Genomic DNA, 19,420 nt, shown 5'->3' on the forward strand with positions numbered 1-19,420 from the left:
TTATTTATATTTATATATAAATATAAACCTATATTTATAAGGTCAAACCTCATGCAATGCAATGGTTACTGTATTGAGATATGAAAATCAATACATCCTCAAAACAGCCCTGGTAATTGAGAGGAAGTAGAATAATCAGGCACAAGATGTCTTAAATGACACCCTAAAACAGAGGCAGCTGGTAACTGCAAATGCTTCTGTGACAAGCTACTCTTAAAAAAATAGCAAACTCCATCATATATTCAGTGGATTAGCCATAGTTTGCAGCACTGTATCTGGGGTTTTAAAAGACTAAGAAGCTGATTCTAAGATGAGAGCTTCAGCAGCAGGACAGATGAGAAATCAAAACTTCAATTTCTGTCATATCCAAGAAACTCTGAGAGAAGTAAGACAAGGAGATATAGTAAGGGGCAGAGGAGAGGCAAGAGCAATCTTGTGGCCAAAATGCTAAGACTTAAATCTGGTAAGGTTTGTAGATTCAGACTGCAAACTTTATGTTGGTAATCCAGACTGCATGAACGATGATGAAGTAAGATTTACAAGGGTTACAGGTACTACTGTACCATTTAGAGTCATGGCTGCTTAGCAATTTTTATTCAGGAATCTTGTCTCTTTTATGGCTCAGACCTTAACCAAGAGCTCTGAAATTCTCTGTGCTTGGAATTGCTTGGTTTCTTTTGTTTTGATTAAAACTATTGACTTCATTATCTCAAGAAGTTTTCAGAAACATATGTTAATGAGATTGTTACCAGGGCATAAAATAGAACCTGAAAAAGAACCCTACAGTTTGGACCGTTCTCTTTTTTTTCCCCCATACTGCAACTAAACTGGAGGCTGTTATTTTAAAGCACTTGCTGAACTCAAACCAAAACCAAACTCATTTCCCAGCTATCGATGCAAATTGAGTCTGCCTGGTTGTGTCTCTAATAAGGAAAGCACAGGGACCCCTCACACATACAAGGAGCAGCAGAGCAGCTCTCTGCCCCAACCTCCCCCTTTTTCCCATCTTGCCTGTGTCCCACAGGACTCCCCAACATGCCCAACACAAGACCCAGCTGCTTGGCTGCCCTACACTGTGCCTCCAGCCCATGGGACCACTTCAGCACCTAGAATTCCAGGGTGGGTTTGTCTCAGGTGAGCTATGGCTACATTGCACCAGATAGGAAGAAGCAAGAAATATTGCTGATCTCATGGGAGGGAGTGCAGAGTGGGGTTTCTACCAGCAGTGCCCTGTGTTACCCGTGCCTCACTACTCTGAACGCTCCCCTGCTCCTCCTTTAACAGCAGTAGTGCATTTCACTGGACAGAAATTGCACGAGCAAGTTTCAGTGCCGCTTTACTGCCTGTGTGCGGTGCAGATTTACCAGGTGAGGGGGATGCCTGATGGTGCGACAGCTTCTCTTGAGCTCCGTGGTCCTGCGTGCCAGGTTTAGGGAGCTGAAGAGGAGCTGATGTGCTGCTGTGAGAACCTGATCTGCAGGCATGCTCTGGAAGAAAAGCAAGGAACGTGGATTGAAGTCTTTGCCAGGCTGATGTACTACACTGTGGACTTACTGCATCCCTGTAATTTTAAAGCATTTTTTTTTCCACTATAAAACCATTCCAACTGATTCAGTAATTCTGAACTAGTGGTTATTGCCATGAAACACCACAGTCTCAGCCAGCAGATCCTCAGCTAGAAAATACAGGGTAGGTCCCTAATTGTCACAGCTTCATCCTTCCATCTTTAGGCTTATCCAACAGATCAGTTGTCTCTTGGAAAACCTTTTCATTCTGCATGTCTTACACTGAGGATTTGAAGTTCACCAGAAGGATTGCCCTGGAATCAAAGTGCCCCTGTGAAATCCATGTGAACTTGTTCAAGGTCTGAGTCTCAAAGGAACTGTCTTGCACATGCTGGCTAGAAGGTTATTAGTGTTATTGATAAAGATTTAATCTATACCTTTTATTCTCCCTTTCCACGTACTGAATATGGTGTACCATATTCACTGCCTGACTCATTTAAAGCTTGGCTGGCAATACGTATATGCAAGATCAGTCTGAATGGCAGCTGCAGAGCAAGTGTGCCATGAAGGTGTACCATGAAGGACAGTGATCCACTCTGCCAAACGCCAAAGCAGTCACTCAAGCTGTAGCTGTGCCTGCTATGGGTGTTGAGATGTGGGGCTTGATTAGCTTAGGAGTCACCATGATTCCAGGTGGTGGCATTCTTGGATTCACTTTTTATTTTTCTATGGAAGGACAGGACTTAAGAAAACTTAGGCTCCCAAGGATCATGTACAAATGCCAAACAGAACGGTTTCCAATAGCATAGTATTTTCTTTCTCAGCTGCAAGAAATAAATATATCTGTTTATTAAAAGGAGACCTGAGCCTGATTTCTCACTGAGGTTAAGTATGTAGTGATTGAGGAAGAGCGCTGCATTAAAGGAGAAAAAAATCTCTAGTTTAAGGATTTTTAGGTGTTCTTCTAGCAAATGTGATTCTACAGTGCGAGGTGTCCCTGCTAATGGCAGGGGGGGTTGGAATTAGATGATCTTAAGGTCCTTTCCAATCCCAACCATTCTAAGATTCTAGGATACAGCTGGCTCTGCCAGGATTTTTGTGCAGGGGGCATGCAACTGCAAGTGAAACATCAGAAGCTGAGCATCTCCATGTGTGAAGTGTATAAAATTATATGTAATATATATATTACATAAAAAACCATATAAAATACTATATTCCATTTATTTTCATCTTTCTATGCTTTAATTATGCCCAATCTGAATTTACATCTTCCAAATAGAAATAATAGTATCTTTTGACCTCAGGGGTAGGCCTAGTACTCCTAAGATAAATACATTATTGGTTGTGAACCGCCCTCAGATACTAAGTAAATATATTTTATAACCCTGTAAAGAAATAAGTAACTCTGTATTCAGGTCAGGATTTACATATCATGATAAAAATGAGATAAACACCATATACTGGGTACAAGGATTGAAAGAAATGGAGAATATCTTCTATCTGCTCTGTACAGTTCACCAAAAGTACTCCTTGAAAATATTTTCCTGTTGTATCATCATATGTAAGTTTAATATTTTTGGCTCCAGCATTTGGATGCAAACTTTCCTGAGATTTTTTAAGAGCTCCTTATTGTGTTTTAAAGCTTAGAAAGACTGTTTTATATTCATTTGCAATCTCATCTCAGAGGCACTCTTTCAGGTAATTATCTGGGGTTTCTGGTGGCCCTTTTTGATGGTTCTTTAAAATGGGAGACCTCTCTTGATTCTATGCAAAGAGTTCAGATAGTATGTGTAATATTAGTATGTCATATGATCAGTCACATATAGCAAATACCAAATAAGAAAACAGTTGTGTTGGTTTGACCCACTGACTGCAACTGATTTAAATATCTATTTACTGAAAATAAAGTGTGATTGATTTGTAAATGTTATTGTCAGTGAACAGATCTGCTCCAGACACAGACGTATTTGCAGCTAAAATAGCAGCTGTGTATTTTTAAACCTTACTTGATTTGCTGTCATGACAGTCTAAAAATAAAGATTTACCAGAGTGGACAGACTGTGGACTATAATTCGCATCTTTTCCTTCCACAGTAGTTTGAACAGGATTCAATTAAGCATTTCTGGTTTGGTTTTTTTTGTGTTTTCCTAACCCAGGTCTTAGGAAATTTTGCAAGTTTCAGGGAAACAAGAAGTGCACAGGTATAGAGAAATGTTTCATCACCTGCCAGACCTGTGTGTCACCTGCCTCTGGATGTTACCTATAGAACTTACTGAGGCAAGAATTTGTAAACTTTCTGTTCAGGGCTTTGAAAGTTGTAGTTTGTGGACTGACAATAATACCATCAACTAAACCACAGAGCTAACTAGGTCATCAGTTAAAATACACAGCTCCTGATAACTGACATGTTGAAACAGAAGCAGCATTCAAACCTTGATAAGTATCAGAACAATTCTCTGTCCCTGCTTCCTGTCCTCTAGCTTTATAGATTTGACAATGAGAAGAGAGGCATAGGAATCATTTGTCTGAAAAGCACAGCATATACAAGTTAGAGATGAGCTAAACTCAACTGAAAAATACCTGAATACAGATGAAGACTGATTCTGGATATGAATGCTCTGATATGGTCGGTTCTCATAAACAAAGCATGTGTTTCCTTTCTGTACACATGATTCGGACAGGGTTCATTTGAGCATACAGCAGTGTGAAAGCAGGCTCAATGCCAGAAACTTTGCAGTCAGTCCTTTCTGTGTTTTGGAGAACCAAAAGGCCTGTGCCACTGGTATATTTTTATTTATCAATTGTTTCTCTCTGAGAGTTACTTTTGCAGTGGAAAGTATTGTTCACACATTCATGTTTTCATTGCGGTGTAATGTACCCAGCCTTCCTCTGACCTTATGCAAGTCATAGCTGGGACTATTTTTAGAGATTATATTTGCAGCAAAATGTTACAAGAATGAGAGCAGCAAGGATGCTGCCAATGTGAAATAAATCCATCTGTATCTCCTGCTTCTCTGAGCCGCATAAAAGTAGATGTAGCTAAACAGCTCAAAGCAGGACAGACACCACCATAAACCACATGTATTTAAGGGCTGGATGTGCCTTCTCAAGACAAGGCATGGAATGTTGTAATGGGTAGTCACTTGCTGTCTCGAGGTCTTTCCATGCAAAGAAACCTACCTGAGCCTTATACTTCAGAGTGTAAGTTTGTCCCTGGGTAAAGGGATACCAAGGACATGTTCCTTTACTCTTTAGGACGAAGGGGGAATGGGGTTGATTCATTAGGAGGTGTAAATTGGAAGTTGCAAAGGATGGAACAATGATGTGTTGAGCAATTAATGCACATTAAATTCAAACATGATTGTGTGGTCTTTAGTGAGTGCAGGAACCAGCAAGCACTGTCTTTCCTAGACATCTTTCCTTCTACAGCATTTTTGTGACTTCCATTGCTGGGGTGTGAAACTGTGAAAGATGAGAAGTTAAGATAGTACCTTCAAGAACAAGAGGGGAAACAACTCTGCATAGCATCTCTTCCCCTTGAGTTTGAGCCCATTTCCTCTGCAGCACAGCTTTCCTTAGGAGTAAGTCACTTAAGCCCAGGGTTGCAAACCCACTCACATCTAGGTAAATGACACTACTGTATTTTCTTTAACCTTTGATAAAAACCCAAAGCCTAAATTATTTTACTAAAAATGTCTTTTTTTTTTTTTTTCCCCAGACCCAAATGAGTCTGCTGGGCCTGTGGTAGTTCCTACTGCATAGAAAGTGTGGTGGGAAAACTGGAAACAGAACTCCGGTTCTTCCTTATCATTAGCATTTTCCTTTTCGCAACGATTCACAGTAGGCTGAACCAATCTGGAATGCAGCCCATACAGGATCAGAAAGTCGGGAGTTTTCTAGTTGCAGCAGCTCTTCTTTGAGCCAAGTTACTGACACCAGTTGTAGGTGTCCAGGGAAGTAGCTCCAAGTAGTGACTGAGCAGCCTCTAGTTTTCTAATCCAACAACTGCGTATGAGGGGACAGGATCACACAAGGTCCTACATGTGTGCATCTCTTACGGATATTGTTGAAGAAGACTGACAGGCTGGATGGGCCATTGGGTCTGACCCAGAATGTAATTTCTTAAGTTCATAAATTTTCTACAACAGCAGGCGTGCCTTATGCTCCATTTATTTGCTCTTGCACTCTGTGCTTCTGTTTCCCCATTTTTTAGGAAAGATTATCAGTTATTGACAGGAATTATTGCAATATTAGGGATATTATGATCAAGCAGAACTAAGAACTTTTGGAAGCAGGCCTCAGCAGTGCATTATTTTTACATTAAACTGATTTAATTGACTGGGAAAGATCCCAGTCAATAATGAAATGAAAGCCAGTGGTTCATTGTGACACAAAGGTAGTAACCTGGTAGAGATAACTTTTTATTTAAGGATCTTCATATGTTATGTTCTTGTACTTCTGCTTTTTGTTGTTGTACTTCAGCAAAATTGCATGACCTTTTAATATCAAAGGTTTTTAAGGGCAAGAGATAAAAAATTACATGTATTTTGAAACCACGCTATTATGGAAGTGTGAGAACAGAACTGCAGTCTTCCCTAAGAAAACATTTAACCTGTTTATATAACAAATCCGGTCGAAATTTCTGGAACATTTGGTTTGGCAACTTCGACTTGTAGTTTTAATCCAGTCTGTCGCTTGCAAAATGTTGAATTCATGGAGCTGCCTGGGCAGCTGAATTTACAAAACAGAACTGATATTCCTTTTTACTTGCTGTCTGGGACTTCTTCATTTTCTATCTTCTTGTGGTGTCACTAACACCTTGGTAAACTGAATCTAAAATATGATCAGCCCAGAATCACCTACTCAGTTCAGGGTAGTTTTGACACTGACTTGTCGGAAGGGTGAACTGAAAAAGTAGAGCAGTGGTGATCGTTTTTTTGCAGGCTCATGCTCTGAAACAAATCCTAAAGGAAGAAAAATGGATTCTTTCTCAAAGAGACACTCTGTAAGAGGCATTCTCAGGCTGATGTCTCCCCTACACCATCACAGGAAGGGAAAAGCTCTGTTGAACTTAGTCTTTTGTCGCTGCCCTCCTGCTCTAACTTCACACCATGATGCTGAGCGGGAGCATGAGATAAACCCTTCCTGCCCTCTTTTCCTTCCTATCTGCTTTGAATTCACTGGTGACAGGAAGGGGAAGAAAGGTGAAAGGCAATTTGTAAAAAAAAAGAAAGAAAATGAATGTAACTGGGTGAGAATAACCTTGCAACAAGCCTCCACTGCACTTTGGAGCTTCTCTCCAAAATGTAGACCAAGGCATCACTTTATTCCAGGTTTCAACACCTGAAAGTAGATGTGGCAAATAAGCTGCCTGAAGGAAAGTCCCCTGCAGCCTCTGTTCCAGAACTTGCAGGCGTCATGTAGGAGTGTAAGGGTAATCAGGAAATCAAGCAAATTAGCCTTTAGCCAGGCCACTTTCCACACTGGGAACTGGGATCCTGAAGATAATCTTCACACTCAGCCTTGCTGGTGTAGAGCAAAGGGAGGTTCACTTTTGTAACATTAATTTCCTTATGGGGGAATGAAAAGACAGGCCAAATAACCAGATAACTTTTCTGGAGAGGAAAAATAAACTTCATCTTTCTTACTCAAACAGTGTTAAAGAAGTGAGAAGCTCCTTCACTGTACCTCTGGCAGCCTTGACTTCCTCAGCTTGGTATAAATACACCAAGTGTAGATACTGGGACAGAAAACGACTCGCTCCCAAACCCCGGCTGCCTCTGCTGGGCTAATCCGTAAGGACCTTATCTATACCCGTGATGCTGTGAGGCCACTCTGTACCACGGGGATCAACGCTGATACATGTGGGTCTGGCAGGCATTTGACCACAGTCTTATTCCCTCTACAAGTGCATGTGAGCACCTAATGCAGAAACCAAGCATGGGCACAGAGGGTCTGTGGCCATTTGTGGCTCTTTTGGGCAATAACTCTTGTCTTCTTGTCTTTGCTACACACAGCACCGGGCTCAGAAAGCTCCCCCTGGGCAGCACAGGCACTGTGAGAGATGTTTCAACCGGCACTGCCACGCACCAATTGAGCCCTCCATCTCCTGCATGGTGATCAGCTGCCGCTTTCACTGTGGGGCCACCTTCCACATGTGCAAGGAGGAGGAGCACCAATTGCTCTGTCCCTTAGAGCAGGTCTCCTGCCTCAATTCAGCCTATGGCTGCCCTTTCTCCATGGCCCGCTTCAAGCTGGGGAAGCACCTCCAGGTCTGTCCAGCCAGCGTTGTCTGCTGCTCGATGGAGTGGAATCGCTGGCCCAACGTGGATTCAGACACAACCCTCCACAAGAACATTATGAAGGAGACCTTGAATGAAGAGTGTCTGGACACAGCCTTGGCACTCAGAGACCAGAAGATACTTTTCAGGACTTTAAAAATAGCTGACTTGTTTCCAGAGTGGAGGAAAAAGGATGAAGTGCCAGAGCTAATGGACGAAGTCATGGGTGGGGAAGAAGGTGCTGTGGGAGGAGTAGCCTGTGGTTCCCAAGAAGGTGACAACCAGTTGTCTGAACTTAGCCAACGTGAGCGTGAAGATTTGGCAAAGGACAAAGAGGGAATGGATCTGGGGAGTTACAAAACCTGGGAGAATATGTTCAGCAAAGAGCTCCTGGCTTGCAAGGTAACGGGCTCAGCAGACAGTGTGGGACAAAAGACGGAGGAGGCTTCCAAGAAACCAGTGTCAGCCTTGCAAGCTGCCAGCTCCTCAGAGCAGGCAAAGGAAGTACCTGAGAGTGCAGATGAGGCAAAGGACCAAAAGCCTGAACAAGTAACACCGAATACAGAAATGACAGGACTGGCTCCCTGGCAAGAAGGGGTCCTGGAGAGGCTGAAGAAGGAAGTTGGTGTAGGTGATTACAACATGTACCTGGTACACCATGGGGGAATGCTTATCCGCTTTGGCCAGCTAGCTGCTTGCACTCCCAAAGAAAAAGACTTTGTCTATGGGAACTTGGAAGCTCAGGAAGTAAAGACTGTCTACACCTTCAAAGTGCCAGTTAGTTACTGTGGCAAAAGAGCACGACTAGGAGATGCACTGGGCCACAAGATGGCAACTTCAGACAAGTCAGTGGATACCTCAGAGTTGGGAATAAAGCTAGAAGATCTACCTAAGGCAAATATAGTTGAAGCCACACTGCTGTGTGCACTGGAAAAAGAGCTGAAAGGCCATGAGATCTCTGAAGCAAGGGGTATTGATGGACTTTTTGTGGATTTTGGAACACAAACGTACAGCTTTCCCCTGGAGCCCTTCTCCTCCAATGCTGTTCTAGCAGATATTCTGGATGAAAAAAGCCCACCAGAACTGCATGTGGAGCTCTACACTGAATGTGTAACCAGAAGACACAACAAAAGCAGTTCAGCTTTCACATTCACTTGCAGTCATTTCTTCAGGAGAGACGAGTTCCCATCCCACTTCAAGAATGTGCACGCTGATATCCAGTCATGTCTGGATGGATGGTTCCAGCATCGCTGCCCACTGGCCTACTTGGGATGTACTTTTGTTCAAAATCACTTCCGCCCCGAGGGTCTTAAGGCCAAGGTTATATACAGCAAACCTCTCAAGTCATTTGCTATTAAACCAGAGGTAGACACTCTCCTTGCTGAATCAGGAAAGCTCAATCCCACAGTGGCTAATCAAGGGAGAAATAAGGACTTGCTGAGCAGCCTCCCAGTGGAAGTGCTCAAGTATATTGCGGGGTTCCTGGACAGCTTCAGTTTATCTCAGCTATCGCAAGTGTCAGTGCTGATGAGGGACATTTGTGCCACTCTTCTTCAAGAGAGGGGAATGGTCCTGCTCATCTGGGAGAAAAAGAGATATTCCCATGGTGGTACTTCGTGGAAAGCTCGCAAAAAGGCAAGTGACTGTGACACTGGGGAAAAGACAGCCATGGGTTCTCTCCAGATAAAACACAAGCATAGCAAGGGATGCTGCGTGTAAACATACAGATGTGGGGAAGGTTCATGAGGTTTTGAATTTGCACTATAGCTGTCAGGGGTCAGGGCTGTAAAATGTAGTACATCTAGCGAAAGTAGGAAGGTGTAAATGGACATCTTCTGACTAGTGGGAATTCCCCACTCATAGAATCATAGAATCATAGAATCATAGAATCGTAGAATAGTTAGGGTTGGAAAGGACCTTAAGATCATCTAGTTCCAACCCCCCTGCCATGAGCAGGGACACCACACACTAAACTCAGGCTTGTGTTGGGTAAGCCTTTTGCATATGCACTGTTTTTAGGAATTGGGAACTGAGAATTGCCAATATTTAAGGGTTACACATGAAGTTTTGAGGAACTTGGTGTTCATACTTTTTTTTTGATTGTTCTCTACAACCTATCTGGGGTATGTCAAAACTAAAACATGCTTTAGAACACCAGAAAGGTAAAGAACAAGAAGCCATGGCCATGAAAGCTGTTTGCATCAACCCCCAGGGGCTTTCAGGATTGCCAAGAGTGTCTGACTCCTGGGTTGTGAGCGCCTTAAGGAGGGAGCATGGGGATAGAAAGCTGCCTTCTGCAAAGCTGGTCTCCCATAGTTTGTGCTGGAAAATTACCACCCTTATTGGCTCTTCATGTAGTCTGAAAGAAATATATGAACACAGCTCAGTCTTAGTCCTAGTGGAACAATAGTTATTGCAGATTCTTCTAACCGATAGCCTTGCAGCTGCTTTAAAACAAAGCTGTTTGAAAGAATAACATGGGAGACTTCAGCATGACTGAGCAGACAAGACAGAAATCTAGGAACAAATAATTCTGAGATCTGTGGAAGGCTCCCAGAAACTATTTAAGGACCTGGCTTTCAAGCAGACCCCTGAAGATCTCCACCTATTGATTCTTATCAAATGGAAGCTTAGCAGTTTATGACTATTAAGAGAAAACATGAAGCCTGGTGAATTCAAAATCTGTGTAACAAAGTTTTGTGGCTGCAAGTTGAATTAGCCCAATCCAAAACAGGAATTAGCCACTGAAATAATTTACCAGAGGATGTGGCTTTCTTCAGTAAAAGGAAGACATTCCAGCTGAACAATTATATAGCAATTAACTTCCATTACTGTAGTGCAATTTCAAACCAGCAGCATTGAATTTAAGGACTGTCAATGCTTTTCATGTTAGCTCTCTGTACTGACCACAGGAATCTTTTTTCCAGTGCACAGACTCCACTTCAAAACTTCCTCTTTGTAACTAGCCTGAATTTCTGGACTACTGTCTATAATAGCTATGATTACTTAGGACTAGGACAGAGTCAGCTAATCTTAAGCATAGAATACCCACATACTGTCCTTTCCCAGGAAGAAACATTTTTAAGGAGAAGATACCTACTATGACTTTAAAAATTATTTTGATTTAATGGCATACAGCAAATACTGAAGTAACCTAATCACATTTTATCACTACATGCTAGTATACCACTAAACAGCACATCATATCACTGCAAACAGAATCAGAAGATTTTAACTGCACATTTCTATTTTCTACAAGCTTGTATGTCCTCTAGGAATAACTTTAACCTCTGATTTCCTAGGCTACTTCTTGGGTGGGGTAACAACAGTGTTGTAATGTTAATTACTTTGAAGTTGCTGATAGATGCTTTGCAAAGTCTTTATGAAGGCAGGTTTCTTTGAGATACGTATCACACAAGCATGCTTTGCTTTATAAGCATCTTGTATCAACCACACTGTACATGTGATGGAGCTTTCTGTAGAGGTGCAGTGGTCATGTGGCCTGGATTTCCTCATGGCCTGCACTGGATTGACACCAAGAACTGTAGGAGAATACTTTCCCATTAAAAATGGCAGGTGAGGATTAAAGCAGCAAAACCAGGAAGTACGAGGTCCACAACAACACAGACCCCATTTTCACTTGTTAGGCCAGCCCTGCACAATCAGGTGTTCACTAGCCTGTCCAGTACAAGTGATGCACCCCCACTACAAGCATATATAGGTTTTCAAACTCCTCTTCTATTTTTTCCAACATCCCATTCTCTCTCTGCCCAATTTCTCTCCCCTTTCCCATATTAGATCTGGCAATTCAGCAGCCTGTTCTCCAGAGTTCACAGATGGCAGCGCAACGATGTCGCCTGCATGTCAGAGCACCTGAAGAATTGCCCCTTCTACCAAGTGGAGCACAAGACGGACCCCGTGATGCTGACAGGCATGTGTGAATCTCGAGAGCAGATTCAAAAGACTTTGGTTTCTACTTTCAAGCGCAGAGTCTGAACAACCTGCTTTGCCTCTGCCACACTCCTTTCAGGGCCCTTGAAAAGAAGATTTGGGAATTTGGGTGTAAAGCTTGTTGCTTCCAACTCTCCTTTGGACATATAAAAATGGCTTCTCCCCAACTGTGTTTGAAACATCCTGCATCTTTTCTTTTTGTTTTTTTTTTCCTGCATTAATTGAATTGTTAAAACTTCATCCACTGCTCACTGACAGCACGTGCTTTCTATTTATGTTTCCATTCCTTGCTGAATACAGCATCCCAAAAAATAAGCAATAAGGATCTTGCTTGAAAATGGCGTCTTCGCAACCTTGAAGGTAGGCTGCTGCTCCTGTACCAAGTCCCTGAGAGAAGCAAGAGCAGTTGATGTACCTAATTCAACTAGGTCTGAAACACCTTAGTTTCGGGCTGGAAAGCCAAGTTCTTAAGAGCACAGCTAGATGCCCTCTTGCGCGGCAGACCTGGAGACTGATAATCTAATTCTGAGACATGGGCAAAAGAGAATGACCCCCCAGAATTAAGTGAATTAATTAGAACTCCAGTGAGGACTCAGGAGTTCACTGCACAGCCACAGTCCATCATTTAGGACCCTGATTCATCCAAGTGTGCCTCACTGAGCACAAACCTAAAGCTGAGCTTTCAAACCAAACCAAAGCAGACAAACGTGCTCTTTGTTAGAAATAACCAAGTAACAAACAGTTTTAGGGGCTCAAGTGACTTTTTGTATTTTTCAGTTAATAGCTTTCTCTGATTTATTTCAAAATACATTGAAGCCATCAAAGAATATTTAGAGCAACTTTTAGAATTTCTTACCTACTCGGTTTTTCAGTTGTATACTGCAAGTTGTAATTGCAAGCAACTGTGAACAATATGTCAAAGACATAGTATTCTTTTCTGTAAAAGAAAAGGCATTCAGCAACCCATTCAGTAATGGTACAGGTAACGTTTGCTTCAGTCAAATGAGCTGGAATACTCCATTTTTTCCAATCCCCACAAAAAAGGGATTTTCCACCTTTTTTACAGAGCAGAAGAGTGATTAGAATTTAGTTTCTTTTTTAATAAATACACTGATTTAAAAACAGAATGTGATTGTTGAGGCAACAGATGAAAGAAAGCAGGCATGTTCCCAGGAGTGTCTGCCTTATTCCACTATTTATACTCATTTCAGAGGTGCTAGTTAGAAATGCCATGGTTGTGGTGGTGGGTGGGATTCCCCTGAAATGGTCATAAACTGATTTGACAGCTTAAAGCCACTTCACAGCCACAGCAGCACTGACTCACACTCCTTTCTCTTTTAAGCTGGTAGCCAGAAGTGCAAGCTTAGGACATGAGGTCTGGCTTTCATCTCCCACCGTGTCGGGCAGGAGAACCTTGCCAGGAGCTGGGGCATCTGCTGGCCTGCACCACCACTCTCCTCGCCTGCACTGGCCAGGTGAAAACTGGCCTGGGTGGATGGACACACACCACATTTGCCATCCCTGGTCTCGGTGCAGATGTGGGATGAGGCAGCTATGCAAGAAGGAGCCTTCTCTTACCAGTAAAGGTTGCTGATGAAGCTGAATTTAGTGCTTGGTAATCAGTGTGGTGACCGAAATCATGCTGAGTGCAGCTTGGCCTTGTCTACACTTGCATCTTAAAATCTCACCCTGTGAGATTTTTAACCATACAAGGGTATTTTTCTTCTCAGACACACACCCTCAGGAGCATATTATCTGAGTTGTGCAGACAGGGGATTTATCCCAGGAGCAGGAGTAGCAGCAGTTAGTGGAAGGCTTAAGCCACTGCACAAAACCAAACTGCCTATCCTTTAAAATTGCCCATAAAAACTCACCTGTCCTCAGAACATCCCATATAACATAAGTCACCTGATATTATCACTCTGTTTTACACAGGCAAGTTGACAGAGGTGAGAACATCCAGCCAGACTTCCTAGACTGGTCTCTGCATCAGGTTCTCATCCTTTACGTGTCATGTACCTGATTTTGAAAGATGCCGAGCACTGAGCTATAGCTGCAGACCATGGTAGATGCAAATGTATGTCCAAAAATTGGGTGCCAGTATCTATGCTGGGTAGTTAAAAATGGAGCCACCCAAAATTATGGATGATTTGAGGAGTGAAAAAAACCCCAAACAGATGCTTAAATAGTAGGGTCTCAGAGTATTTTTGTTCTTCTACCTCCCTGCTCCTGGAGATTGCATGACTTCAATTCCAGCCCTATTACCACTGATCCTGCTTCTTCCCTATGTTTGGGGTGCCAATGTCAGACTACAGAGAGGATGCAACCTTTACAAACATGGTGGTTTAGGGTGCGGGTCAGAGATAGGCATGTTGCAAGCTCTCCCTCTTGGGATCATACAGGATGTACATACAACAGTCTAGGAGACTGGATCACTTGCCTGCTGGTACTGCTATAGGGTATGCTGGAGAGACACAGGTTGTTAATTCCCAGAGAGAAAGAGGCAAATTCAACCCTGTGACTATGTAGGTATACTTCTGTAAAATGTAAATTTGGTTAAGTGACCTTCAGCGTAGCCAGTGGAAGCTGAAAATCCACAACCATCTTCAGGTTAGTCTGATTAATCCAACTCTGGAAGAAGGAAAGCTGTACAGGGAAGTGTAGATCACCCTTATACCAGTGTGTACCCACCTGGCAAATGTCAGCTGGTAGCTACTTCTTACTTTATCTCTCAACACTAGTGGAGAGCTGTGGGCTGTTGTCCTATGCAATTTAATTAATCAGAGGATGCGGTTAATTAAAGCATGCCAAGCAAGCTCAATGTTGATGGTCCTGCTCATTAGCAGAGTCAGCAGAAGCTTTGGGGAGCTGCAAGGAACCGTATCTGCCTTCCGTTTTTATCTTGGTGAGCACAAGTCTGGCTTACTTAAAAGGCGAGAGGCTTTGGTTTGGGTTCAGCAAGTCCTTAGGCTCCTAGTTTAAGCTCATACTTACCAATGGAAAGTTAAAACTCTTTCTAAATTTCAGCTTGAAGGATTTGATTAGAAGAAACTGGACATTTTGTGGTTTTCAAAACAGGTCTTACTCTGTGGTGGAGTTTGAACTGGAAAAGGGGATCCAAGTGCAACAGAGCATTGAGGTTGCTGTCAGTCCAGATGCCATACTCTGGACCTTCATGGCTTTGATCATGTTTGTACTGCCCACAAGTCTCGTGAAGGGCAAGAGCAATATTCCAAACACTCCAGGCTGACATGTTTTGTGGTCTTTCCTCTTGTTGGAAGAATGGGAACTGAAATGGTGGCATTGTGGAAATCAAAGAGGTCAGAGCAGAGCAAAAATGCTCAGGTTAAGAGAGCAGAAAAATGGGAAATGGGAAAGGTAATGGGTTTGGATAAAGGACATTTGCCTGATTGTAGGTGTCGAGGAGAGGCAAGTGGAGACAAGTAAAAGAGCACAGGAATGAAGGGAAGTAGGATGTGGAAGAGATGATGCAGCTGCAAATGGTTTAGGAAGAAATGGTTCAACTCAACAGACACTAGAAGGGTAGAAGTGATTTTTAGGAGAACAGAGACATAAGGGTAATGGAGAGCTTATTTTATCTGGTTTCTACTGACAGAATATTTGGATGAGCCTGGTGAAATACAGAGTCTGTTTTGAACTGTAATTTATACAGGGGACCTCTCTCTGTGGCACATCTTCTGTTCTGGGTTAGAGTATTCAGCCACCAGACTGTTGAAACATGAGCTGAGAGGCCACCATAAAACAACAAAGAGTCACAAATTTTGATGTTCCTGTGTGCTCATCATTTGCTGCCAGCAATAGACTTCCTGGATAAATGCTTCTTCTTGAGGAAAGGACTGGAAATTCCCTGTCCCTGTTATACAGTAACATGGGACAGATGATAATTCTTAATGGGTGAAAGGGTAGGTAACCTACTGACACGTATAAATCTGGGTTGGAGGAAGAAATCACATGCCAGGCCTCCAACTCCCAAAACTGAGTGAGCACAGATGAGGTGAAGTTTAACTGAACAGTGTTTGTTATTTTGCAAAACTCTGTAACTCCTTGCTGCTTTTATAAGAATAAAAAATTATACGGTTTAAAAAAAAACACCCAGCAAAATCCAAGTCTTAATTTGTTTTTTTTACTTTTGTCACATTCGTGTTTGCTTTGCTTTCAAATCAGATGTGGTAGTTCCTGTATCTTCATATTCATTATGCTCCTTTCCTCTGCTCCACTCTTCAGTGTAATTTTCCTGGTTGAAGACTATTATTTGTATTTATTATTTATAGTTATTTTATATCTATTTAATTTTAACCATTATTTTTTATTTTGACCCCATCTTCTTTGCATAGCCACTTTTTCCCTCCTGGGTCACTTATTTGCTTAGATGAAAAACTTTCTCTTCTTTTAAAAATCCATTTTCCAGACTGATGTTACATTATATCTACAAACATTTAAAGAATAGTTTTCTTTGCTGATCCCTCTCCTTACCCTTCACTTTGTGGCTGTTCGTCCAGGTAGCTACAGATGGATTTTTTTCCTTCTTTACTTGGGGTGCAAGTTCCACAGCCACTGCGCTTCTCTCTCAGACCTTCTGGGCATCTTTCACATCCAGTTTCCTTACTGTTACAGTCCATGTTAAAGAGTCCTCTTAATTCCTGGGGTTTAAATTTCTTTTGAAACAAAACCTGTGTATACAGTGGAGGCCTATTCTTATTTAGCTTCCCACTTCATTTATATGTAAGGAAATCATGATCACACACTCCAAATTTATTTTTGATGACCACCTGCTCTATGACTTAATTGCTATTTACAACTAACAAATCTTTTGAGGTTCGGTGATGGTTTTGTGAAGGAATTTGTCATCTGTCATGTTGAGAATTATAGGCCTACGGCCCATTGTTATCATGAGAGATTATTCTCTGGTCTGTAACCCTGAAGTTAGTTTCCCCATGGCAGCATATTTCTTACTAGGATTTATCTCTTTCAATATTAGCTCTCTCCCTATATAGCCAGTTTTGAACTTGAGCAGTTCACAGCTGACTCTGAGCTGCACCAGAGAAAAGCCTCTTTAAACTTTCTGAGTTTTATCTGAATAACCTATAACATCATTCATGTGATGCCAATTCACTGTCTTCCTTTCTATCAGTCCTGAACAGCAGAATATTTTAATTCTAGGGCTGACTTTTATTCTGCCATATTTTTCTCACTTGCATGATAACTAGTTTATACCCCATATTAGTTGCTCATATTTCTTTCCTACCGATATCTGTAAGGTAATCACAAAGACAATGGAGCCAATGTCTTCTCAATAGTAGCAGGAGATACAACAAAGGGAATTGGCAACAAGCTGAAGCTTGGCAGGTTCAAGCTGAACTTCAGGAACAACTTTTTTTACCAGAAGGGAAATGCAGCACTGGAACAGGTACCCAGGAAGACGGCAACATCTCCACTCTTGGAGGGTTTCCAGACTTGGTTGGATGAAATCATGGTGACCTGATTGAGCCACAGGTTGGATCAGAGACCTCTGGAGATCTCCTCCCACCATCACATCTCTGAGATTCCCTGTAGTACACAGGCATCTGCCTCCCTGGCCTCACCTGCTTCCCTTAGCTGAACATGATAGCCTTTTGGCTACCAGTGTTGTGTGCTTCTGTTTCTCTCATCACAATTGGTATATTCTTTCCCCTTATTTTGTAGGCCCTGCCCATCAATACCTCCTTATCTGTCATCACATAGTTATTTAACTGGTTTTCATCTCCCTGCATAGGAAAGCAGATACACAGCCCTCTCCCAGCATTTGCAGCATCCTGGAATGTGATACCTACACAGTAAAATTACATTTACTAGCAAGCTTGTTAAGTTGCACAACTTTTTACCACAGCTATTCCTTTTAGCCAGCCTAATCCAGCGTGCAATGGATTGCAGCTCTGGAGAATGGAAGAGTCCTAGCTTTAGCAGACACCTGGAGGGATTTGATTACAGAGAACAGTCAAGCGTGGATTACTGCTCTGCAAAACAAAGTCTATCATCACAACTGCTGCTTTGGAGCCTCTTTGCAGGCAGCGACCCAAAACTTGTTTCACAGCTACAGCACAGGCTGCAGACCTACCCAGCTCCTCTGAATAAACAGCTAATGGGCAAATCTGATACTCCAGGAGAAAGCTACAATGAGTTTTTTAATAGAAATTTCACTGCTAGAAGTTTGCAACATGGAGAAGATCTGTGGTTCTGTAGTTGTGAAAAAGACAGACATGGTTAAATGCTTTTCCTGCCTAACAGGGAATTAGAAGGAAACACTTAGAAATATTGTATATAACCAACAAGGGGGGAAAAAATGCAGAAGGAAGGTAGGGATGGAAAGGAGGTATATGGCACACAATAAAAGTGAGAATTTATGAAGCGTACAAGGTGATAAGGAGAGTTCAAAATAATCTGGAAAAGCTGGATTGCTGCAAGTGCTAACAGCACTTGGAAGGAGTTCTTTCAAAATACATTGAAAACCAAGAAATGCTAGTAATGGTCTAAGCTCTTACCGGGTGCATATAGGAAAACTGTTGATAGAGAAGATTTTTGATGTAGGCTTTTTGATACAGAGAAGATAGTTGTTTGTAGACAGAAAGAAATGGAATTGTCTATTCATACTGTGTGAGGATGGTAAACAACTTCCCAACCTATTTGCAAACTAAGAAGGTTTTAACAGCATCTATTAAGTGTAAGTATTTTCGGATCAGTAGCCAAGAACATTTGCATCTCAGAATCATAAGATTTGGCTGAGAAGGCACCTGGCCTAATGGAGTTAAGTATTTAAAAATCCTGGCATATAGAGAAATCCCAAGATCTTGGAAGGGTGTGTTGTGCTGGTGTTCACAGAGATGACACCAATGATTGGTAGGTGGTTCCATAGTAATAATTACAGGTAAGAGAGTGTGAAGTTAGTACGAGTTAACTAACCAGGGCTTCAATAACGAAAATAACAATAATTTAGCATGTTTAAAAAAAAAGTCTTTGACAAAATAGAACATTTGGTTGATAAAAGCACTGGTGCAGATTTAACAAACCAAGAAAATTCTGAAGAAAATAATAGCGTATGTATGCATCATCATTTGCATTGTATGGATTAATTCCTAGCTAACACTCACATGGCAGAAATTTATGGTCCAAAAAGAAGGGGCAAGCCCTGCTGAAAGAGAGTGCTGGTTAATGTTGGCATCAGGAGACACAGCTTGTCAAAAATAGTGTTGATCAAATTTACAAATGGCAGGATCAGGAACTGAAGCAGAGGTTCAGTCCTTCAGATCAACACAAGTCCCCTGGCCAGCTGAACACACTCAGCAAGATAAGGTGCTCCTCAGGTACTGGACCAGTACGCTGTTGATCCACAAATCCCTATCAGTTGCCTGGCCTGTGGGAGCACATAAGAGTGTCCATGGGCAGAATGTAACTGCTGGTGAAAGCAGTTTTTGCTTGTATCATTTTATCTTTATGGAAGGGGAGCTCCAAGGGACCCTCACTCCAAAGGCTGTCACTCTGGAGCAGAAATCAGGGAAGCACTTTGTGTACCTGCCCAGGCAATGGGTGGGTATATGACAGTGGTTCCTGTGCTGCCAGGGAGGAAGGACAAGCTGCCAAAAGCAGGAACTTCACTGGTGACTGCTGGAGAAGTCACTGTCACCAGTG

The 19,420-nt window shown here is 42.2% G+C and overlaps 1 protein-coding gene across 1 annotated transcript; it reads left to right on the plus strand.

Annotated features, from left to right (window-relative positions):
* Nucleotides 1-7,522: 7,522 nt before the first annotated feature.
* On the plus strand, nt 7,523-11,782 carry FBXO40 (F-box protein 40; the record flags this gene model as incomplete). The annotated part of the gene is made up of 2 exons (XM_010010103.1): nt 7,523-9,421; nt 11,585-11,782. Coding segments are annotated over 2 exons (2,097 nt in total), but the record flags the coding sequence as incomplete, so codon positions are not given.
* Nucleotides 11,783-19,420: the final 7,638 nt, after the last annotated feature.

This window comes from Nestor notabilis, unplaced genomic scaffold (genome assembly GCF_000696875.1).
Source record: "Nestor notabilis isolate BGI_N333 unplaced genomic scaffold, ASM69687v1 scaffold27252, whole genome shotgun sequence".
NCBI lineage: Eukaryota > Metazoa > Chordata > Aves > Psittaciformes > Psittacidae > Nestor > Nestor notabilis.